Source organism: Talpa occidentalis, unplaced genomic scaffold (assembly GCF_014898055.3).
Source record: "Talpa occidentalis isolate TD23 unplaced genomic scaffold, MPIMG_talOcc4v2.1 talOcc4.5, whole genome shotgun sequence".
Lineage (NCBI taxonomy): Eukaryota > Metazoa > Chordata > Mammalia > Eulipotyphla > Talpidae > Talpa > Talpa occidentalis.
Genome location: NW_023604861.1, coordinates 109635123 through 109659587, shown reverse-complemented (window position 1 = coordinate 109659587; position 24465 = coordinate 109635123). Strand labels below are relative to the sequence as shown.

Here is a 24465-nt window from a genome sequence, read left to right as displayed (position 1 = left end):
GCTGGCCTGGTGGATAGTGACCTAGGGCACCACACCCCAGAGCACAGCTTTTTCCTTCAGCAATAACCTTCTTTATAGTGACTGCAATGGCCTCAGGGGTTAAGTCTCAGTGCTATCAAGCTATCAGCAGCCACTGAGGCCTGAATTTGATCCCAGGCCAGGGAGCTAACCCACATGGCACAGCAGACCTCTTGTCTCACCCGCTGCTCCCCTCAGCAGTGTATTTCAGTAGATCCACCTGTACTACTCCCCACTCTGTCTCTGGTGAATCCTCTCACCACCCCATACCTCTGGCCTATACTCCAGTTCTTGTATGCATAAATAAATAAAAAATAAATCTTTAAAAGAAAAAAAAACCCTGACTCGAGCATCTCTTTGGTGAAGTTTTGCTTGACTACGGCCATCTTCTTCCTGCAGAGCTTTGAGTTTCTGTTGTAACTTAGCTCACTGTTACACAAATCCTTGTCATGCTAGACCAAATTTCTTGAGGATAATTATGATTTAATATTTTGCTACCTGAACTGTCTCCTTGTCTGGTAGGTAGTATGTGTTCTATAAATGTTTGTTAAATGAAAGAAAGAATAAATGAACCACTCAAGTATAGGAAGTCTTATAAATCAGCAATTAATACTGAGAATATGAACACAAGTCTTGTTGATTGCTTTTTAGGCCAATAAGCATCAATTTGCTGGGCCAATACCTCCTAGTAATGGCGATAAACATAATTTAGACTTTTAGGCGTACACTACTAATTTGCCTCTAGTAAAAAAAGCCAGTTGTTTAGCTATGGCAAGGCACATGTACAATTTTTTGCCTAATTAACTCCATCCACCCTCAGAGGCTTAGACATTGTTTCTTAATTTATGAAAATGATTTTAAAGTTAAGCAAGAGTTTAAGATATAGGGAAACAATTCAGACCTTGCTTTTTCCCTTTTTGCTACCAATTCTGCAAAAGTTTGAATTTCTCTGAGTTTCACTGCAGGTCACTCACAATGGGAGGACAGAATAACTAAGAAATGAAAGGTTTGAGATGATAAAGATCAGTTGACTTAAGGAGACAAGGTTAAGAATGATTTTCTTTATGACATTCCTCAGACCTCATACGTGTGTTTTCTGTTCCCCTACAATAATAAAGGCCCCATAAAAGTAAGGCTGCTGTCTTGTTCAGTGCCTGCCGTATTCACAGTATCTAGTAAATTCCAGGCACATGATAGGTTCTCAACAAATAGACAATTGACTATAGTAATGATTGAAAGACATGGTCAATGGAAGATAATGAAGCCTGAATCAGAGTCCTGACCTGCGGGGAGAGGAGAGACAGTGATGGTAGAGCTCGCTGTAGCCACAGGATTGATGACCTCTGGGACTCATCAGATGAAAGCACATTGGAAAGGAAGGGGTTAAAGGAGCAGCAGATATGGAGCTTGATGGATTGAAATGATTAGCAAGGAGAGTTTGGAGGTAAAGTTGCTGATCTTCAATTGGTAAATCGAGTCTGATAGTCCAGTGGGAAATAACCACTAGGCAGCTAAAAAAAGTGAAACTAGAGCTTAGAAGACAGTCAGGGAATGAGATATACTCATGATAGTTGAAGTCACAAGTGTGATAGATTTTCAAGAAAAAATGAAAAGGAAAGAAAAGTTAGCCCTAGGCTAGATGTTTTGGGGGATATAGCCCCTGAAAGAGGCATGGGATACTAAAAACTGGGGGTATGAGAGAGGTAGGTGTACAAAAGAGAGTCAAGGAATTTAAGAAAGGGTTTTAGAAACTCTTGGTAAATGGTGCTAAAGGTTATGGTGAAAAATAAATAGGAATTTGGCATTTAAAACATTTGTTTAATACGAGAACAGATTCTGTAGAATAGTGAGTGGTAGGTAAAAGCAAGCTTGCTAGAGGATTGTTCAATACTTATCTAATACCTCATATTAGTTTTTTTTAGCCTGTAGGGGGTGTTCAGTGAATCCTTAGTGAGTGGAATCTGAAGTTGCATCCTTAGAAGTTTTGGTTGAGGAGTATTTGTGTGATTCCCAGGGAGCGGCTGTGATTGACTGTAGAGCTCCTTTTGTGAAGCCGTGTAACACTTTCCTCAAGTTGTAGCTATCAACAATTATTCGCCCCAAGGTTCATTCCTACTGTTCTCTTTATGCCTCCTTGTATATCAAGTTCTAGAGCAATCTGCTGGCACAGCAGATCATTACCTATACCTGAATCTAAGTGTATTGACTTAGCAAATGTCGAAATAGAAAAGTAATTTCAAAATTACCTTGTTTTATGTAATTGTAGACTTCTGATTAAATTTATGATTTTTCTGGGAGTTTGCTGAAAACAACGGCCAGGGTGGGGCATGGAGCTAGACCAGAGGGGATGCAGACAAAGTGTAAGTTGTGCTGTGTAGCCTGTAGTTAGTTGTTTTTACCACCAGATGGTGATCTTGTACTGGTCTGGTGAATTGCCAATTAACAAAGGGTGGCAAAAAGTCAACTATTGGTTGAAACCCACCACAATGAAATTGAGGAATGTTAGTTTTTCAAATGTTGTGAAATAATAAAATGATGGATGAGATTTGAAGTAATAAAAGAATAAAAGTTCAGGAAATCTGTCCTCCAGACTTGGTGCACGCAGACTGTGATGAATTGAGAATACTTGAGCATCTGGTTAAAAACCTCCTGTGCTGGAGAGTGGGAAGAATACTTCAGAAAAAATATATATAAAAACCTGCAGTCTAGTTCACCCTTTGCCACTTGCTTGCTTGTGAGATATTTGGTAAGTCATTTAGCTTCTAGGAACCTTAGTTGCTTCATCTATAAAATGGAAGATGATAATACTTGATTTGTCAGTAGGTAGTCACATTTTCTCAAGATATTTTTTTTTTATATGAAAGATGGGTAAAAGAAGTTTACTTTTAGTGCTTCTTTGGAAGGAAAAGAAAGGACTGAAGACTCTTGATTGGTTCTTGTCTACTATTTTTCCTAATGTTGACGTTATTTTCTGTGGTCACGTAGATGGTATCTTAGATCTTTCTCACTGGGAGACCCATGGATATGATGAGTTTTTTGGCAAGGTTGGGAATAGGGAAGGAGATAGAAGTAAAACCTGGAGGGAAAGTGTTCTCTAATGGTATAGTGGACTCTTTGTGTGTCTGCTTAAGGGTAGAGCCATAGAAAGGAGGAGAAATAGGAAATGCTCATTGCTGGGAATTAATATTGACAGATCAGGACATTTTTCATTGTCTTGGTTTCTCACAACAGACTGATGATAGTCTTGTCCTTGTTTTACAGTTGAGGGGCTTGGGAAGTTTTATGATAGTTACTGTGTTAAGGATTTATTTTCGGTCACATCATTAATATAATTAACAAAGACAACATTTTGACTTTGTGTTTACACAAAGGGTCTTGTATGAGGGACAGTTTAGCCATTTATCTATGACTGACTTGGCTTTTGAACTGATACTGTTTCTTTGGGAGAAAATAATGTCCCAGCAGGACAAATTTCCAGGAGACTCAAGTCATGGCTCTTTTCCTGTTTTCCATAGGAGGCTCTGTAATGTTGAGTTACCACTGACAGAAAAAAGGAACTTGATTCTGCCCAGAACTTCCATAATTATGCCATGAGGAGTGTCTTGCTCAGTCTCTGAGGAATTAGTGTTTACCCAGATTCATTGAAGGAAGTGGATTGTAGTGTTTCTGATATAAGAACTCACAAAAGACTTTTTATCCTAACCATTGTCTGTATCTTTTAATTGGAACATAATAAATAAAATTGGAATAGATGACCATTTGGTATTTCAGGGAAGGAAAGGAACAGAGAGCACTATGGAAGCTTAAAGATATATGAAGAGAAAAGATGAATTAGATGAGGGCAGGGACTACGTCCTCTATAAGCTATATTTCTGTGACTATTCAGTTCTCTCAGGAGTTACTGCCTTTGAGCAATTGTTGAAAGTAGTCAAATATTCTCTCTCTAGTGCCCCTGGTGAGCTTTGATTAAATTAAATTGATTCTGAAATTCCTCTTGGTTTGAGAATGGTCAGGAAATCTGTGTAGCCTGAGTTAAGAACTGACATGCAATCCAGCTCTGCACACAGACATCAATACCCTTGACTTACAATCTATGTGGAAAACCTTCTCTTGACAAAATTTAATTGTATAGTTTTGCTATACCTGGAGTCCTGTGTGGCTTATTATTTGCATAGTGTTGGCTTTGTTCCCTAAACTCCACAATAGAGATGTCAAAGGAAAATAAGGAAGATTGGTGCATTGCAACCATTTTCATTAACTAATACAAAAACCATGAGAACTCTAGGGAGATGAAAGCATTTCTGCATCCAGGGTGGGAGAACTGACAGCCTGGAGAGGAAGAATCCCAGGACACCCAAGGGAATGACTGGCAGAGTGATTTCTAGTATGTCCTTTCTCTTCCCCACATTACTTGGGAACCATCACCTGTCTTTGTGGACATGAAAACAGGAAGACCAGGGAGAAGTGGCAGGATAGCATCAGGGCAGCCCCAGGGCCAAAGTGAAAAGGCAGTAGCCACAATATACCTGTATACCCCACCCTCCAAACCTCCCACGATCCTCTGTTTCCTTCCATTCCAGCAGGCCAGACTACTTTATCAGAGGCTGTCGGTGCTTCTGAGAACATGCCTGGGAATGAGTTGATGAGATGTTCTCTGGAGGGCAGAAAAATGCTTGGTGGTGGTGGAAATGGGTCATGGGCAGATTGGGTTGAATCCATATTGCAATATCTGAGACTTTACATCTTAAAATCCCTCTTCCTCTAACTCACCTAGAGAATAGCATGGTCTAAGCTTTTGTGTCTCCAGGGTAGACCTTTTCAAAACAGTTGTTAGTCCCAAGGGAATAAAAGATGAACTTATAATGAAAAAATGGCAAGCCATGTGAGGAGTAAAAGTTCTATGAATGAAATTTAACAAAATAAGCTAAAATCATGGGATGTGTGGTATTAGAAGACTCAGAATGGTTGTCTCAGGGGTGAGGGCTTGACTGGAAAGGGGAACATTCTGTGGTGATGGATGCAGTCTGCTTTGTGTTGATAATTATACAGATGTCAACAGTTATGAACCTACAAACTGAAGACTTAGGATCTGTACATTTTATTGTATGTCAATTATACCTCATTTTAAAATATCCCCTAAAAGAAATCTGATTGTCTTCCTTTGTTAGCAATTAAAAAATATTGTATAGGGCCTTCCCTGGTGGCGCAGTGGTTGAGCTCTGGGCTGTGAGGCTGCCCGCAGCCTCTGCAGCGCCAGTTCGTTCCCCGGCCACTGGTGAGGGTCCCACAAAAAAAAAAATATTGTACAGAAGGGAAAACACCCCTCACAACAGCAATAAAACCTGCTAAGTGTTAAAGTACATAGGAATAAATATGGCAAAAGAAGTATAAGCCTTTCAAAGAACATTATAAAACTTACTGACCTCAGTGAAGATAAAATATGTTCACCAGTGTGAACTTTCAGTGTTGTAATGACATCATTCACCCCCAAATGAATGTAGAAATTCAAACCCACTCCAATGAAATTCTCAACTTTAGCTCGAAGGTAGGGATTTGTGGAATTTTAGAATCTATCTAGCTATATCAAGTAAAGATGCAACTATCTTAAAACTTAGAATTTCCACTTCTAGAAGTGTGGTCCAAGGAAAAGTCTTATGCTTATGCAGAAAAAGACAAGTATTCGCTAAGAACATCTATCATACATCAATTGCTTTTAATGATTTCTAATCATTAAACTGTTTCTTTGCTGTTGGAGAACTGGTCTGTATGAGGTTGATTCTTTTAGTTTAATGGTAAATCCTTCATGGACTAGTTTACTAAAATGCAAAATGTGTTCACCTATGTAAATTTTCAATGTTGCACTAAAAGTTCTGTTTGTCCCTTATTTATTTACCTTTCTTCCTGGATTTAATTGCTTCCTCCCAAATGAATTTCACTTACAACTGGAACACAGCCTTCAGGAGTTCTTTCAAAGTGAATCCTTGTTAGTAATTACTATGACACATTGCATGCTCCCAAATATCTACATTTCGACCTTACATTGAAATAATATTGCATATTCTAAAATTCTAGTGTAACTCTTTTCTTCAACTCTATGAAGAAATTAACTCAGTACTTTTCCCAGCTATACCTAGTATAGCTGTTTATATGATTATACTTATATAATTTATATGAAGTATGATTTAAATTTTTTTTTTTTTGGTCCTTTGTATAATATGCTTTTTAGCTTTGAAGGCTTTTAGAATGTTCCTCCTTTTCTTTGATATCCTTTCATGTCATTATGGGGTGTCTCCATGTGAAGTTCCCCCTCCTGTTCAGCACTGGGTCCTTTCAGTTCAGGGTCTTTTTTTCTTCTTCTGTGATCCCGTTGAGGTAGATTTATACTTCTACTTCAATCCCAACTTACATTCTTTCTCTCTTCATCCTTTCTCAGTGCCTGCTAAGAAAATTTCTTGTTTCAGTATTTCAGTCTACAAATATGTTCTTAGGCTGTATTCATTCTTAAATGCAGTCTGTCGACTAAGGTCTTTATTTCAACAATTATAATTAAATATCCAATATTTCCATTTGGCGGCTCTTTCTATTTGCTTCTTCCTGATTTTTCAATATTCTCTTTTATCTCTAAGGATAATACTCTGCTTAACTATAAAATTATTGTCCATTCAGAGTTCAATACGTTCCCCAAGTAACCTTTAATTTTAACTGGACCAACATTCATAATATTTGAGTAGTTTTTGACATTTTATTCACATATTCCAATTCATATTTCCTTTCCAGAAACAGGCTATTTCCTCCAATTTATAGTTACAGAAAGCGAGCCTCTAGACAGTGATTTCTTCAAGGTGGCAAAATTAGTGAAGGGTTTAAACTTCATAGTATGTCATTGACCGTGTTCCTTGCTCTTTTTACCCATAGAGCATTGAGAGGGTGGGATGAAGGAGAAAGGAGATAGATTTTGAGATTTACCTGCCTTCAAATCCCATCATGGGGGAAACTCCTGCAGATGCATGCCGCCTGAAGGTCATCGTGCCTTAGCTAATTCATCCACAACAGGCAAAGCATGTATTAATAATATATTTTCTTATGATTCTTCCTCTTTGGTCATGCAATACCCTCATATAAGCACAGGGTATTTTTGAGGGAAAGAAGCATTTTATGAATTCTGTAGTATCCTAGGAAGAGAATCTGACCGTTTTTGGCAATTGGAAACTTTGCAAATGTTAGAGTAAGTTGTTGAACGTGTGGAACCAGAGTGGGTTGTTGCATTAAAGTACAGAGGAACACTAGGGATGGAAAGGGTTATGGAAAGCACTGTGCTTTGTAACTGGACAGATCCTTGATCATGCTATCTCAGAGAGCATCCACCCTCTCTGCTGATTCTGCTTAGATCCTTCATTAATTATTTATAACGCTGAACCATCTATCATTATGTTGCTTCTTTCTTGACTTCATTGCTTCTTTCCCACCAGAAGAAAAGTTCCATCTGGGCAGTGAACACCCTGGCCATTGTGTTCAAATCTGTATCCGTGGCTTCTAGAATAACAACTAGCACATACTAGGAACTCAATAACCATTGAATGAATGAGTAAGAGAATCTTAGCTTCATTATTCTCCATTCATGTAATTCTGAACAACTTCTTTTGAATTTCCAGCTTATTGAGATAATTTGAGTTATACTATTGTTGAAATGTACAACATAACGATTTCATGTATGTGTACATTGTGATTTGCGAATATTTCTTCCTAGGCCATAGCTTACTTTTTTTTTGTTGGTAATTATTTTTACTTTTTATTCTAAAATGTAGTTACTTTATTTGTTTTGCCTTTTTTTTATCAGTTCAGGTTTAATAGAAACTACAAAAGTGATGTCTCATTACTATACACATCAGTTGGCCTACCCCACAGCACGGTCTCAGCACAGGAAGAAAGGTTGGTCCTCCCAACCCTGTAGGGAAGGCCTGTTTTGCTCCATACCACATCTGAGCTGAGTCTAAGATCTTGTGTTAATATGGTCATACTTAAAAACACAAGGCCTTAGACTTTAGATTCTTTTGGTCTAAAGTGCTGTTCATATCTACTGTTTCCTTACTGGTTCTCTGTATGATCTATCCATTGTCGAGAACTGGCTACTAAATTCCCCAGCTATTATATTATTTTCATTTCTACTTTTACTTCTGTTAGTATTTCATTTATTTTTATTGTTTCCACACACTTCATTTTTCTCATGTATTTTTTCCCTAATTTGTTTAGTTATCTATGTATATATGCTGGTAGTTAGCCAAATCTGACAAAGGTTATTCTCAACTCTGACAAGTCACAAATCTCCATTTAGATCCAGTTATTAGCACTATATTAGTTTTCTTTGGTTGTGGTAGGTTTACCTGAGTTTTCATGATCCTTCATAATACCAATGACTCCTTGCATTGGTATTAGTGTATTTGAGTGAGTAGCTTCCTCTTCCAGGCTTTATCGGTTTGATTCAGCAGGGACAGTCCTTCATTAGTCAACTCAGCTTGGGGTCTGGAATGGTCACTTGGGTAGTATCTATGGGCAGATGGAGCTCGCATATTTGGATGAGGCTCTTTCCATTTTCTGAGGTCTGGAGGGCTGCCACTGGCTGGGAACAGTTGGATAGTACTGCTTGCTGGTGCCTGAGTGTGGCTGTAGGATAGATTTCCACAGATACTTAGATTTTCTGGTCAAATCCCTTAGTTGGCAGGACTGGATGCTCTACTCAAAAGTTGGGCAGGCTGTGCCCGATGCTCTCACTGCAATGTGGAAGCCATTGCGATTGTAGTTTGTATATCAAAGGTATTTTAATATAAAATGTTTGGTTGGTTAAAAAATAAAAAAAAAAAAAAAAACACTTCATCTAGAAAAAAAAAGTCCTTAAACCTTGAGTAGTTTTCTCAGCAGTGGGGATGGAAGGGCACCAATTTATCTCTACTTCTTCAATAAAACCATCATTAGCATCTGCAGGGCTTAGGGAATGGTGCAAAAGGAGATACTGGCCCACAGATTTTCCCTTCTCTTTGTGTCCTGATGCCAACCAGCATGCAGGCAGCCACCCCAGCCTTCACCGCTAAGCTTCCTCTATACCTTAAAAATAGCAATCCTCAGGCCTTGCATTATGACATTGGGGTGAGTACATAATAAGGAGTACAAGGCAGACCTTGACTATTTGGGCAGGAGGATTTGGGACCCCTAAATGTTTAGTGCATACTTGGTGGTCATATCTCCTAAGCATTATGGATTTCTAGATTCCTGAGCTGATTTCTAGATTCAGTGCTCTTAGATGAAGGCTCGACTGGGTGTCTAGGGCATGTACCTTGCCTGCCAGGTCTAAGGGCACTTCTGCCCTCACATTGGTTCATTTTTGAAATGAGTGATCGCCCTTTTATTGCCACAGTCTGTGCAATGGTCTTCTTATTCTTTTCAAACAAATGGGTGAACAAAAAATACACTTAAAGATTAGTCCCTCCTCTAGAAAATACCTCAGTTTCGAAACTTCTTCTTGGGTCATACAGCTGTAGGCTAAGTTTGGCCCATGGTCAGGGCTCTCCTGGGAGAGTAGCTTCATGGACTATACTCCTACTCCTCACCCCACCCCCGACTCCCCCAGCCTGCCTTTTGCTGAACCCAGGTGCATGCCAGTCAGGGTGGTTCGGTGCTTAGGACTAGGAAAAATACTGTTATGGAGAATTAGTAAAAATTCTGCTCTCCTGAGTGTTAGGCTTTGCATTATGACTCCATTTGATTAAATCCACAGCATCAGGGTTTCACTGTGACATATGAGCATTACTGTGTGAGAAAGTAGTACCTGGTAAGTGCCAGTCAAGTCCTGCCTGAGGGGCCTCCCCTAGGTCCCTGCCCTTCACTCATTCTACTAGTTTCCAGTGCTATTATGAAACTTTAGAAAGGGGGTAGCAGGGAACTTGAATTTTAGTCTTACTCTGCCTTTGGTTAGCTGTGTAACCTTAGGTAGGTCACTTAACCTCGGAATGCTAATTTCCTTTTTAACTTTCCTACCTCGCAGGAAAGTTTTGAGGATCTAATGAGCCTGTGCAAGTCAAAGTCTCCTAGAATGTATAAAGCCCATTGAAATTTAAGAGATTATTATCACTGTGGTGTGGACCATTTATCATATCCTTTCCAAAGTGACAGCTCTGCAGGAGAGCAGCTTTGCTATGGGGGAGGTGGAAAGATGATGATGGAAAATATAAAGGGGGGTGGGGAGGCCAGGAGGTGGGAGGGAGGAAGAGGAGATAAAGCAAACTGTTACAGGGAATGAAAGGTGACTAGAATTCATGATCTCCTGTGTTCAGACCAAGCTAGGAGTCTACACACACTGACTTAATGAATACCTATGCAACCTTTCAGACAGTTTCCTGCCCCTGTTTCCTAAGGAAATCAAAATGATCTGCTTCCCTGTACATCCTTTGTTCTTGTCCATTACTACTCTCTCCATCTCCTTTTCTTTGCTCCAACCACACTGATACTATTTTTCTGGAATATGCCAGGCTCATCCTAATCTGAGGAATTTTGTTGTGTCCTCTGCTTGGAAGGAACACCTTCCCCTCAATATCTGCATATCTTAATTTCTACTTCCTTCTGGTCTTTTCAGGGAGGCACTTTATTACTTCCTGACATATCATACCTCCTTTGATATGGGCTTGTCCTTAACATTTGTCACTGTCTAGCATTCAACACATTTTACTTATTTAGCTTATGTCATCAGTCACACCTGTAATTCCAGGAGGGCAGAATTTTTGCCTGTATTTCAGACTGGAATAGTGTGTGGTAGACAATAGTAGACACTCAAAAATATTTATTGTATGAGTGAATGAATGAATGGAAGACACAACTGTGTGGGCTCCTTTAGCATTATCTTTTGATTTCTGGAAGTGGCCACCAGTGATATGATTTATCCCAACACCAAATATTTGCACGATTATAAATTATGCCTTTTGATTTAGACTTCCTCCCACAAGTAAGGTAGTTCCTGAAGTTTGATCTATAGCTATTTACTGTAATGCATAGAAAACTAAGCTGCCTTGAGTACTCCTAACTTCCCACGAAGAAGGACCTAACCTATGAGGTTGACCTACAATCAATGCCCCATTAGCCCAAAAGGTGGAGTGAGGTCTTCCTGGGTCATTTCCCGAGGAAGCACTACCTTGCCTTGTGGCATTGGGGAGCTTGGACTGGAAGCAGTTTGTGCTTTACTTGGAATAAATGGAGAGAAGAATTTTGTCAAGATTTATGCAGGGATGTGGTTTCTTTAAGAAGAGTTGCCATCATTTCATAGACAGAGACAGTATATTTGTGCTGGCATTTTAAGTTTTTTCCTTTCCTTCTTTGTTTTTACTCCCCATTTCCAACACCTTATGGAAATCAGGAACATATAACCATTTGGTAGATTCATTTTTCAGAGACAGGATCCCTGTGGTACAGCTTCTGCTGTTTGTAAAATAACTTAAAACCTTCTCTACCAAGACCTCATCTTTATGCAACTCATTAATACCTGGAAGCTTAAATGACCCTACCTAATGATACGTGGGGGACAAATTGCCTGAAAGTTCTCTAAATGCATAGCTGAAAATGCTCTTTGCATCTTATTATGTGGAAAATATCACTAAAAATAAGATGATTTTTGTTATTCTTCTTTTGTGTTTGTTTACATGGAATGGCTCAAGATTCAAGGAAGCCTGTGGTTGTAAAGAAAACGGATAAAAGGAAATAAGAGTGCAAAAAAAAAAAAAAAAAAGAGTGCTCTTACTGGTGTAGGTATTTAACACATTAGGGACAGAGACTTGGGGAAAGAGCCCATCTATCCTGGAAAGGAATGTTTAAGGGGTATAGGTAATGCTATTAGATAGAATAGAGTATTATGAAAGACTTTGATCATGTCTGATGTCTGCAGTAAGGAGGCTTTGAGGACCTTCAGTAATATTTTTTCATTACTCAACCTTTAAACTAGATCCTGGGAACTCAGGCCATCTGGAGGCCTGGGAAGCCTAGAACATTTCAGCATGATCAGTGGCCCTTTGTACTGGAATCCAAGGCTGAGCTGAACTCTGCAACAAGTTTTAAAATTTAAAAAGGGTTTTAAAGCTTAAGTGGTTAAGTGTCAGCCCCAAGGAACACAAGCAGGTCCTGGCTGCCTTCTAGAGTGCCCTTTTCTTTAGTTATCTTGCCCTTTGCCTTCTCCTGTCTCCCCTCTTCCTATCCAAATGTATTTCCTTTGTTATTTTTTTCCTTTCTCTTGCTCCTTTTACTTTTCTACATCTTGCCTCAAGCAAGGCATTTCTTACGTGATGTCTAACTGCAGTGGTTGTCTCTAGCTCTAAGCAGCTTCTGAGTTTGTTCCAGATGGGAATGGAACAGACTACCATGGGGAGGATGAGCTAGGCTACAGGCTCATAATCAGAGCCACAAATGTGACTCACATTTATAATTCTAAACATTGTAGTAGCCACATTACAGAATGTAAAAAGAAGTAAGTAAAATGAATTTTTAGTGTATATCCAAAATAGTATTGTTTTAATATGTAATCATTATAAAAACTATTAATGAGACATTGTACATCCTTTTTTAGTTTGCACTAAGTATTTGGAAATCTAGTGTGTATTTTACACTCATAGTAAGTCTGAGTTGAGAGGTACCATATTTCAGGTGCTCACTAGGCACCTGGGTAAGTGACAACCGTATTACACATCACCTCTCCAGACTATATCCAAGGATGATTATTCTGTTTTCACTTGATATGCACAATAGATCGAGATAGTGCCAAGTCACATAGGCAGAGATGATTGCTTTCTCTTCTAGCCAATAAGGACTACCTTGTTAAAGCATTTGGGACCAACTTTTGAAATATTTACCATAGGGCAAGAGGAGGAAGGATTACTTTCGCTATGGAAAGAGTACATTCTGAGAGGAGACTCAGCTTTGTGGGCTGGTCACTGCACAGTGCTTGGTAAGGATTTATGGTTGGTATTTATGATGCAGATTATTTAGGTGGGATGACTTATGAAAACAGGTGTGAGAAGTAGTTATTTTCAGGAACAGTATGGTGTAATGGAATGAGTTCTACATCAAGGGTCAGGAGAACTGGGCACTACTCCAGGAATTTGTCTAGGAGGAGAAAAATTAACATTTCCCATGCCAGGTATAGCTTGAGGCACTTTAATACTCATTTTTATTTTAAATTTTCACACTAAGCCCCATGTCTAGGCAGTATAACCACCTCTGGTTTACAGAGGAAGAAAGAGCTCAGAGAAGTGGAGGCCTGGCTTATCATATAGTCAGAATAAAATCTCAACTATGATTCCAGAGATGCTGTGTTCTTTTTTTTTTTTTAAAGATTTATTTATTTATGCATTCAAGAACTGGGGTACAGGCCAGAGGTGTGGGGGGGGAGGGGATTCACCAGAGACAGAGTGGGGGAACAGAACAAGCAGGTCGACTGAAGTATACTGCTGAGGGGAGCAATGGGTGAGTTAGGAGAGGTCTGCTGCGCCATGTGGCTGGTGGGGGTATTGAACTCATGCTGCAGAGGCTGTGGATAGCTTCGTAGGTTGTGTCTTTTTTTTTTTTTTTTTAGAGGCATGTTTTATTTATTTATTTGTTTGTTTGTTTTCGTTTTATACATGCACTAGGTACAGTCAGAAGCGCGGGAGGGCGAGAGAATTCACCAGAGCCAGAGCGGGGAGCAGAGCAGGCAGAAGGACCGAAGTACACTGCTGAGGGGAGCAGCGGGCGGCAGGAGAGGTCTGCGGGCCATGTGGGACCCTCCTCCGGTGGCCGGGGAGCAGCCGGGGATCGAACCGGCGCCGGAGAGGCCGCGGGCAGTTTTGCAACCCAGCGCTCAACTGCTGCGCCACCGGGGAGGCCCCGTAGGTTGTGTCTTAACCCCTTGCTCCACAAGGGAGGCCTGATGCTGTGTTCTGACGTTATGAGTGCCATGTAAAAGGTTGTATCTTCTGTCAGTTAGGTTCAGTTAATGAAGCAGGACCAGTTATGTGTGTGGTAAATACTTGTTACAGGGGTTTGGCTTATGCATTTGTTGGGGTTGGTCAAGCGGTCTTTGTAAGGATGTGGTCTTTACATCTGATGCTGGAGCTTGAGGTCCACAGGGCAGGCAGTTGTGACAGGCAGTCCACCATTATGCTGGGAGACGGCAGACACGAGCTGAATTCCCAGGAAGACAAATTGAGCCGTTTCTATTCTTGCTGCTTTTGACTTTGGTGAAAGTATCTTTCAGAAGTGGGGGCCCTTCTTCATGAATCTATACACATACACCTGGCCCAGAAGTCAGAGAACTTGGAGAATCCAGGAGAAGGTGGAGTGATTGCAGGTCCAGCTGCTGCTGCTCACTGCAGTGAGAGGAATCAGCAGATCAGCCACAAGGTTCATGATGGCTACAGCTTCCCTTCTGCCCTCCGATTTTCCCAGGAATTTTCTCTGTGACACACCCTGATGGGAAACAAGAAATCCTGGGAAATGTAGTTCAGCCTATCCAAAGTGACACATAGCAAAGTCATCACATGCATGTTCAAAGAATGCTTTTTGAACAAATGAATAGATACTGTGCTGCTTCTCCTGTTAAGTTCTCTGAAAGTACCAATGCTTGCTCCTGACGAGGCAAGCAGTTTTGAACAAACTACCTAACCCTTCGAGTATTGGTTTCCTCATCTATAAAATCTATAAAACTCCAACATTCACACCCTGTCCTGCTTGTTTATAGGGCTTTTTTTAAAAAGATTTATTTATTTTTATACAAGAACCGGGGTACAGGCCAGATGTGCGGGAGGGTGAGAGGATTCACCGGAGAGAGAGTGGGGAACAGAACAGGCAGACTGACGAAATACACTGCTGAGGGGAACAGAGGCTGAGACAGGAGAGGTCTGCTTTGCCATGTGGAATTCTTGCCGGCCGGCCGGTATTGAACCCATGCTGCAAAGGCTGTGGACATCTTCATAGTGCAGCGCTCAGCCACCTGCGCCACCTGCGCCACCAAGGAGGGCCTTGTTTACAGGACTTTTATAACAATCATTTGAGATAATCTGAACAAAGCACTATAAAGCATAAAACAAATGTGACATAACATTGAATTATTGTCATTAATACTTGAACTTCCTAATCTACCACATGGAGTTAATAGTTCCTGACTGATTTACCTTACAGGTATACCAAGAAGATTAAATTAGATGTATGTAGCAGCTCTCTGTCAGTATCTAATGGCACATTCTTCAAAGGTGAGACTAAATTATCACTCAAGACTTAGATAGATTTGCATATTTTGGTTTAGTTCTGGGCTACGTGGCTTAGAGGGACAAGTGTATAATTGGAACCATTGGTGACCCTGTGAGCTGGAGGGCAGTGGCCATTCCGTGGATGGGAGTGATGGGCAGTGGATGAGGTTTCTGTCCTATATAGCTGGGCTTGCATTTCATACCAGCCAAACTTGCTCAGCAGAATGAAGAAGTCCCTGCGGAAGTTTTTGGTGAAGATGGCGTAGAGGAAGGGGTTGGCGCAGGAGTTGATGGGGTAGAATAGGACCAGGAGGATCTTTGATTTGGACACAGTGATGAGGGGTACCTTGAGGGAAGCCGAGATGGCAAAGAAAGAGATGGGTGCCATGCAGAGGAAGTCCGTGAAGATGAGCATGGCCATTCGCTTGGCAATCTTGGTGTCACTAGAGGAAGACACGATGTTGGGGTTCCTCACTGTGAGGTAGATGTGGGTGTAGCAGCCACAGATGACCACAAAGGCTAGGACATTGAGTACAAGGAGCGACATTACATACAGCTGTGACAAGGGGCTGTCAATATCCATAGGCAGGCAGATGCTAACCTTCATGTAGCTACTGATGCCGACAATGGGAAAGAGCGCAACTATAAAAGCAAAGACCCAGCCTATCAGCATGATGCTGACAGCATGGCGGAGCTGCATTCTGCAGTCTACCTGCATGGCATGGGTAATGGTATGCCATCTTTCCAGCGTGATGGCTGTCAGAGTGTAGACTGAGAGCTCACTGGCAAAGACAGTGAAAAAGCCCGCAGCATCACAGCCAGCTCCAGTTTGCCAATCAATGGCATAGTTGTGGTATTGGCTTTTGGTGTGGATATCAACTGATGCTATGAGCAGCAGGTAGACTCCAATGCAGAGATCAGCAAAGGCTAGGTTGCACATAAGGAACCGGGGAACTGTGAGTTTATACTGGCTGGTAGTCAGAATCACCAGTACTACGATGTTCCCCGTGATGGCGAGGATACTTATAAACCATATCAAGACTCTGAGAATATCATACCCCATGATATCTTCACATGGGTTGAATGCATCTGGCTTAGGAGAGCAAGTCACATCAACTACTTCATTGCATAAGTCATAGTCAAATTCACCATACATTGTGTCATATTCTTTGGTGTAACTGGACTCATCATCTTCTGCCAAAGAGACTCTCTGACCCCTAGCCTGAGTCATATCATCAATTTCTTGCCTTAAAATAGATTTGTTGCAAATTGGATGAAGCTCAGAGCTGGAAAAATACAAAAAGAAATAGAATCAACATCCTGAACTCAGAAATGGCAAATACATCACTGTCTATGCATAGGGTAGAAATGATGGGGTTTCTTTCTGAGACATATTTTTCCTCCTAATAGTTTGCCCTTGAGGCTAAGCTCAAGGGTTAATGCTGCTTACTGTAAATGAACAAAACAACTCGTGTGTGTATGTCTAGAGCTGGATGACCCACTGGGGAAACCATCTGGCCACAACCTGACTGTGGGGAGGAAGGCGCCTGGGACTAGCTAAACCTTGCTGTTAAGTGCAAATAATTTACAGACCTGATATTAGCTCCTCTACCTTCCACCCCCCTCAGTTATCTCTTAACATGCTGGAGCAGGGTCTACCCCAAATCCTTTGCTTCACTCTAGTCACTGGAGATCTGGACTGTTTACTGACTCAAATAAGAACTTACTTATTCTTTTATCTACATAAATTAGAGGATCAGGCTCTGCAGTTAGTTCCCAGCCTCCTGGTCCTGGGTACTCAGGCTTCTAGGAGGTCAGCTAATTTGCCTGAAATGTAATGGAGGGTCCTACTCTTTATTATCTCACACCCCAGGGGTCACAAGAGGCCTCAAGCATGTATTTGTCTACAAGATAAGCCTGACTCTCTCATATTAAGTAGTTCCCTAGCGAGTGCCCTAAAGAGCAAATGCAGGTTGCAGTGGAGCCTAATTTATTCTAAGATTATAATAACTTATCCCCTGGGTCGCCTGGCTCTTCTTGAGCTCACTTTTCTGTCTTGGTTTTCCCTTTAAAACTCAAATGTACAAGAGACCCTATCAACAGTATAGAGGCACTTTCAGAAGAGATTTGGATGAAAGCCAAATGATAAATATTCTACCCAGACAGATAGCGCAGTAGAGACAGAGAAAGCAATCATAGTTCTGTTTTGAAGCAAAGGCTTAGGGAATGAGGATATTTTACACTGTACTCTTCAGGATGAAAAACTAAATCACATCCCATTCCCTCCTCTCCCTGAGGGACAAGCTCCCTACCATGTTAAGTGAGTGCATCACTCTCACATCTTAACATAGTCTCAGAAATGAGCATTTGAACCCTTCAAAGACGCCCATGAAGAGGAGAGAGTGGAGGAGCTAAAGACCCCACTTGGGGCTGAGATGAGCACCTAAGCGCTGCAGTGTGAATAGCCTGAACTCTTTTCCCTTCCACCCCTCTGAGATGGGGCTCATAGGAGCAACCTCCTCCTCCCTTTTCTCACACCCCAGAAATGCACTGAATTGTCAGGAAGTTATTTTCCCTCACCATAAGGGACCCTTTTTGCTGGAGGATGTGTCATCTTTTGTTTTAGAGACTGATAGAGCTGCTCCCACCTGTCATGGTTGCGCTGAAGAGGCTAAACCATCAATACAAGTCATTAATAAAATCATGCATAAAACCTTTGGCTTAGTCAGAATTCTTAAAAGAAAGGCAAGCTCACAGATGGGAAGAAAGGGAATAAGAGGATCACCCTGTGGTTCTTAGTCTAATCCCTGAGTCCTAAATCCTCTCCTGGGAAAAGGTGGAGCCCTAGCCTAGGCTCAGAAAGGAAGTAATCTGACACCTGTGGACTGTGATGTGGCTCACCAGAACAGGTCTGGCCCAACATCTAGAGACAGTATTCACTTCCTGGGGCTTATTATGGGCTCCTGTGAAGATCTGTATTGTTGATATTGCTACCAACACATTTTAAATATTGATGTTTCCTTTCCTGAAACAGAAGTGACCCAACAACATGAGTGGAAAAAAGGTAAAGAAAGAATGTCCTTGAGAAAAGAACAGGAGAGAAAAGAAAGGCAAATGGAGGGCTATAGAGTCTCGCTTCTGTGGTATCTTGGCAAACTTAAGTATCCAACAAAGAGCTGGGAATTTGGTTTAGAAAGTGGTATTTTTGGTGCTGGATCAGTCAATGAACAGACAATTGGAAAGTGCTTAGCACAGTGGCCAGTGCCTGAATTCTGGAATCTGGCCGGAGGGTGGAGGGGTGGGATTTGATCTGAGTTTGGTCAGGTTAGTTATTGTTGGGGGTACTTGGGAGCATATGCAGTGATACATCAACTTAAAATTTAGCTGGGAAATAAAGACCTAAATATAAGAAAAGCAAAATAATAAAAGAACAAATAGCTATGCAAATTGAGCACAAAACTGTAACTAGGAAGTAAGTGACTTAATAACAAATGAGGAGTGTGGTTAACAGAATCTTTCAGAGAGAATCCAAATGGTTCATTAGCTAAAACCTCACAGTCACAAGGACTTACCATTTATACTTTGGGCATTGTTCCAAATGAGGATTGGAAGGACAATTTCATTGTATGAGTACAAACTCAAATCTCATTACTAAACCACGCCTGCTATGATATACAATAAATTGATGCTATTTGAAAAATAGGTTGTGTGATTATCTTCTGAGCAGCATAATGCATTATTGCATCTGTGTGTGAATTTGTTAAATATAAAGTTTAAATGCCCATTGCAATTTTTGTTACTCCATTTGGGTATGTCTCCCTAGAAGAAGTGGGGGTTCTCCCTTGCTGCTCCTTGACAGGCCTTGATGGTAAATGACAAGAGGGACCTAGATGAGGGGAGAGCTGGCTGGACTGGAGGGAGATGGAAGACCATTCATGGGAAATGGAAGACCAACTTGGAAATTTTGAGCTATGAGAGACCTGAGCTACATCTATACTACTAGGAGGTGGTAAGACCACAGGAGTCTGAGGAAAAAACTACGAAATACATTTCTATGGTATATGGGTGCCACACAGCTTCCACAGAGATGTATCATCCTTTGAAATTTCTTTAGTTCCTGGGCGACTCAATGCTATTTCTTACTTTGGCTGGAAAAATTCCTGTTGGATTACAGAAGAGGAAAGCCTTTTGCCTCATCCCAAGTCTTTAAGAATTCTTGTCATCGGGAAGAATTCTCTGTCTCTTGAGCTAATTTGGGCCGTGTCCCAACCTTGCATGATATATCTGGAAATATCTGCTATATCTGCAGCCCCTTTATAGAAAATCCTTCAACTGGATCAGAGTGTGGGCCCCTAGATACTTTGAAAGCACTTTAGGGTATGGGCTGTTTGTTGTTTTATTTTGCTTTTGAGCAGGGAATCTATCAATGGGCAGGTCAGTGTGTGTTAAAGGTTAAATAATAGAGGCAGCTGCAATGAATGGTATAAATAGTGAAATATCACAGGGAGCTGAACTAGTACTGGCTACTGCACAAGAGCAGTACAAGGCAGGTTCTGATTGAGTGCAATGGCGCGGTGTGGATCGTATTGGTAAGTTCTGGGGTGGCTGAGAGCTTAGAAAGCTCCTGCTATCCAATAAATTCTTAGCTCCAATGGATGCTTGAAATGTCTGGAACATGTGCAGTTTCCAAAGTCACTTCCCTCTCGACTCTTTCTAGGTACTGTCTGTGATTACTTTAGCTTCTTTAACCAGTTAGTTGCTGGCACATGGCTCTGTTTGGATTACTCTCTTTAATCTGGACTTCCTCAAACCTGAACAACCTTTGATATCAAAGTCATGTCCCAATCTTCATCCTCCCTGTATTGTGCTAAGATCTTAAGGTACATTAGAGAGACTCAGAATGGTTGAGATGTCTTGTGGTGTGTGTATCATTCTCTGGGATAGCTTTTATGCTTCTCCCCTCCAACCTGGACTTAGGGACATTTTATGGGGTACAAAGTTTGAAACCTGAAGGATCTATCCATATGGGTACAAAGGAAAAGAGGGAATGCATATTTAATTATCAGGCCTGTGTCGGACCCTATGCTTGCTCTCTTTCATGTGATCACATTTGATATTTAGTAAGTGTTCTGCCATGCAGGCAGTCCTCTCCTGTGAACACATTTTCAAAGAAATTAGAAGAGTGAAACCTTCCTCACCTGTCACCAAATGAAATCTTTGATCTAAAATATACTTAAGAACTTTTTTTCTGGGAGATCTCCATGACAGATATGTAGAATATTGTGACTGAGTTCTGCTTTGGGGGTACGCTCTAGCCCTACTCAGGGGATGGACATGGGAAGACTCACGTTTGCCGTCTCCAGTTTGCAAAGGCACAGCAGTGGCTGGGGTAGGTGAGACTGGCCTCCATGAGTGAGACAAACTTTTCCAGACTGGGAAGTTTTTTTAAGTTGTAAGCCGACCTGGCCCGTAGCTTCTTAAGATTTTCTAAGCCATAGCTTGGCAAGGAGCGGATTCTGGTTCTTGAAATATCTCTATAAGAAGGAAAGGTAAAATATAATCTAATTACTGTGGGGCTGAGATTTCTTTCTCAGCTAGACAAAACAGCAGACACACTAGCGATATTCTTTTTTTTTTTTTTTTTTTTTTTTTTTTTTTTTTTTTTTAAATATTAAATTTTATTTTTATATTCCCCCATACAATTGCAAACGCCCCATTCTGACCCCAATCCTTCCCCTCCCGCCCCCCACCCCCCAAAAAGTGTCTCTGGTTCATAGTTTTTTGTTGATTTTGATTTTCACTTTCTTATATTCATTTTCCTGGTCCTTATTTAAGTTTTCTAGATTCCTGCTATGAGTGAGACCATTCGGTATTTTTCTTTTTCTTTTTGGCTTATTTCGCTGAGCATGATCCCTTCCAGTGCCATCCATGTTGCTGCAAATTGCATGTGTTTATCTTTTTTGAATGCTGAGTAATATTCCATGGTATATATGTACCACATCTTCTTGATCCAGTCATCTATTTTTGGGCATTTGGGTTGTTTCCAAAGCTTAGCTATTGTAAACAGTGCTGCTATAAACATAGGAGTGCAGGTGCTCTTTGGAATTGATGTTTCTGTGTCCTTTGGGTAAATACCTAGGAGTGGAATTGCTGGATCATATGGAAGCCCTATGTTTAGTAGGTCCAGAAATCTCCACACAGCTCTCCATAGTGGTTGGACCAGTTTGCACTCCCACCAACAGTGCACAAGAGTTCCTTTTTCTCCACATCCTCGCCAACATTTGTTGTTGCTAGTTTTTTTAATATGTGCCATTCTCACTGGTGTGAGATGGTATCTCATGTAGTTTTGATTTGCATTTCCCTGATTACAAGGGATGTTGAACATTTTTTCATATGTCTGTTGGCCATTTGCATTTCCTCTTCAGAGAAGTTTCTTTTTAGCTCTTCTGCCCATTTTTTGACTGGATTATTTTCTTTGTTGTTGCTGAGTCTCATCAGCTCTTTGCAGATTTTGTGATCAGTCCTTTATCATTAGTGTGGGTGCAAAAATGTTCCCAGTTGGTGGGGTTTCTCTTTGTTTTTGTTATTGTCTCTTTTGCTGTGCAGAAGCTCTTTAATTTGATGTAGTCCCAGCTGTTTATCTTTCTCTTCACTATCACTGCTTTGGGTGATGTGTCTTTAAAGATGTCTTTGATGTGCAAATCCCATAGTGTTTCGCCTATATTTCCTTCTATGTATTTTATGGTTTCAGGTCTTATGTCTAGTTCTTTAATCCATTTTGAGTTGATTTTGTGTATGGTGTGAGGTAGTGGTCAAGCTTCATTCTTTTGCATGTAGCGACCCAGTTTTCCCAGCACCATTTATTGAACAAACTTTCTTTGCTCCAATGCATAGTCTTTGCTCCTTTGTCAAAGATTAGTTGACCATAAATCTGTGGGTTTATTTCTGGATTTTCTATTCGATTCCATTGGTCTGTATGTCTGTTCTTGTTCCAATACCATGCAGTTTTGATGATTATGGCTTTGTAGTAGAGTTTGAAGTCTGGGAGTGTGATGCCTCCATTTCCTTCTTTTTTTTTCAGTAGAGCTTTGGCTATTCGGGGTTTTTGGTGATTCCATATGAATTTCATCAATAATTGTTCTATTTCTTTGAAGAATGCCATTGAGATTTGATTGGAATAGCATTGAATCTATATATTGCTTTTGGTAGGATGGCCATTTTAATAATGTTTATTCTTCCAATCCATGAGCAGGGGATGTCTTTCCATTTCTTTGTGTCTTCTTCTATTTCTTTTAACAGTGTTTTATAGTTTTCTTTGTATAGGTCTTTACCTCTTTTGTTAGATTTATTCCCAAATATTTGATTTTTTTTGTTTCGATAATAAAAGGGGTGGTTTTTTGATTTCTTCTTCTTCAGATTTATTGTTTGTGTATAGGAAGGCTACTGACTTTTGCGTGTTGATTTTGTATCCTGCCACTTTACTGAATTGATTGATGAGTTGAATTAGTTTTTCTGTGGAGATTTTGGGTTCTCTATGTATATTATCATATCGTCTGCAAATAGTGATAGTTTGACTTCTTCTTTTCCTATTTGGATTCCTTGGATGTCTTTCTCTTGTCTTATTGCTCTGGCTAGGACTTCCAGTATTATATTGAAAAGCAGTGGTGAGAGTGGACATCCTTGTCTTGTTCCAGATCTTAATGGAATTGCTTTCAGCTTTTCACCATTGAGAATGATACTGGCTGTTGGCTTGTCATAGATGGCCTTTATGATGTTGAGGTATGTTCCTTGTATCCAAGAATTTCAAGGGCTTTTATCATGAATGGGTGTTGCACTTTGTCGAAAGCTTTCTCAGCATCTATTGATATTATCATATGGTTTTTATATTTCTTTTTGTTGATGTGTTGGATAACGTTGATTGATTTTCGGATGTTAAACCATCCTTGTGCCCCTGGAATGAATCCAACTTGGTCGTGGTGAATTATCTTATGGATACATTGTTGGATTCTGATAGCTAAAATTTTATTGAGGATTTTTGCATCAGTGTTCATTAGGGAGATTGGCCTATAGTTTTCCTTTTTTGTGTTGTCCTTATTCGGTTTTGGTATTAGTGTAATATTGGCTTCATAGAACGTGTTTGGTATTGTCCCTTCCTTCTCAATTTTTTGGAAGAGTTTGTGAAGGATAGGCACTAATTCGTCTCTGAATGTTTGGTAGAATTCATTTGTAAATCCATCAGGTCCTGGGCTTTTGTTTTTGGGGAGGTTTTTAATTACCATTTCAATTTCACTGCTTGTAATTGGTCTGTTTAGGTGTTCTATTTCTTCTTTATCTAGCTTTGGGTGATTGTAGAGTTGTAGGAATTTGTCCATCTCCTCTAGATTGTTGAACTTGTTTCCATATAACTGTTCATAGTAGTTACTGATTATTCTTTTGATTTCTGCTGTGTCCGTTGTGATTTCTCCTCTTTCATTTATGATCCTGTGTATTTGTGCTTTCTCCCTTTTTTCCTTTGTGAGCCTGGCTAGGGGTTTGTCTATTTTATTTATTTTTTCAAAGAACCAGCTCTTGGTTTCATTGATCTTTTGGATTGTTTTTTTAGTTTCAATTCATTTATTTCTGCTTTGGTTTTTATTATTTCTTTTCTTCTACTGGTTCTGGGGTTTTTTGTTGTTCTTTTCTAGATCTTTGAGCTTCGAGATTAGGTTGTTTCTTTGAGTTCTTTCTTGTTTCTTGATGTGAGCTTCTATTGCTATATATTTTCCTCTTATTACTGCTTTTGCTGCATCCCATACATTTAGGATATTGGTGTCCTCCTTGTCATTCAATTCAAAGAATTTTTTAATTTCTTCTTTGATCTCCTCGTTAGTCCAGTGGTCTTCCAGTAGTGTGGCTTTTAGTCTCCATGAGGTAGGATAGTTCCTTGCCTTCTTTTTATGATTTATTTCTAGTTTGATGCCTTCGTGGTCAGAAAAGATGGTTGGTATGATTTCAATCTTGGTGTATCTGTTGATGTTTGTCTTGTGCCCCAGTATGTGATCGATCCTGGAGAATGATCCGTGTGCGCTTGAGAAAAATGTGTACTCTCTTTTTTTGGTTTAGTGTTCTATAGATGTCTGTTAAGCCCAAATGCTCTAGGTCCTTATTTAGAGCTTTAGTTTCTTTACTTATTTTTTGTCTTGTTGATCTATCC

The 24465-nt window shown here is 40.3% G+C and overlaps 1 protein-coding gene across 2 annotated transcripts in view; it reads right to left on the bottom strand.

The window, feature by feature from the left end:
• Window positions 1-14499: 14499 nt before the first annotated feature.
• Window positions 14500-24465, bottom strand: part of FSHR (follicle stimulating hormone receptor) — a 161413-nt gene continuing 151447 nt past the window's right edge. For both annotated transcript variants that reach the window (XM_037528083.2, XM_037528084.2), the window contains 2 exons: window positions 20621-20806; window positions 14500-16558 (listed from right to left, as the gene is read on the bottom strand). In XM_037528083.2, the coding sequence (XP_037383980.1) occupies window positions 15325-16558; window positions 20621-20806 (1420 nt within the window). In that variant the 3' untranslated portion in view covers window positions 14500-15324. The remainder of the gene's footprint in view (window positions 16559-20620; window positions 20807-24465) is intronic.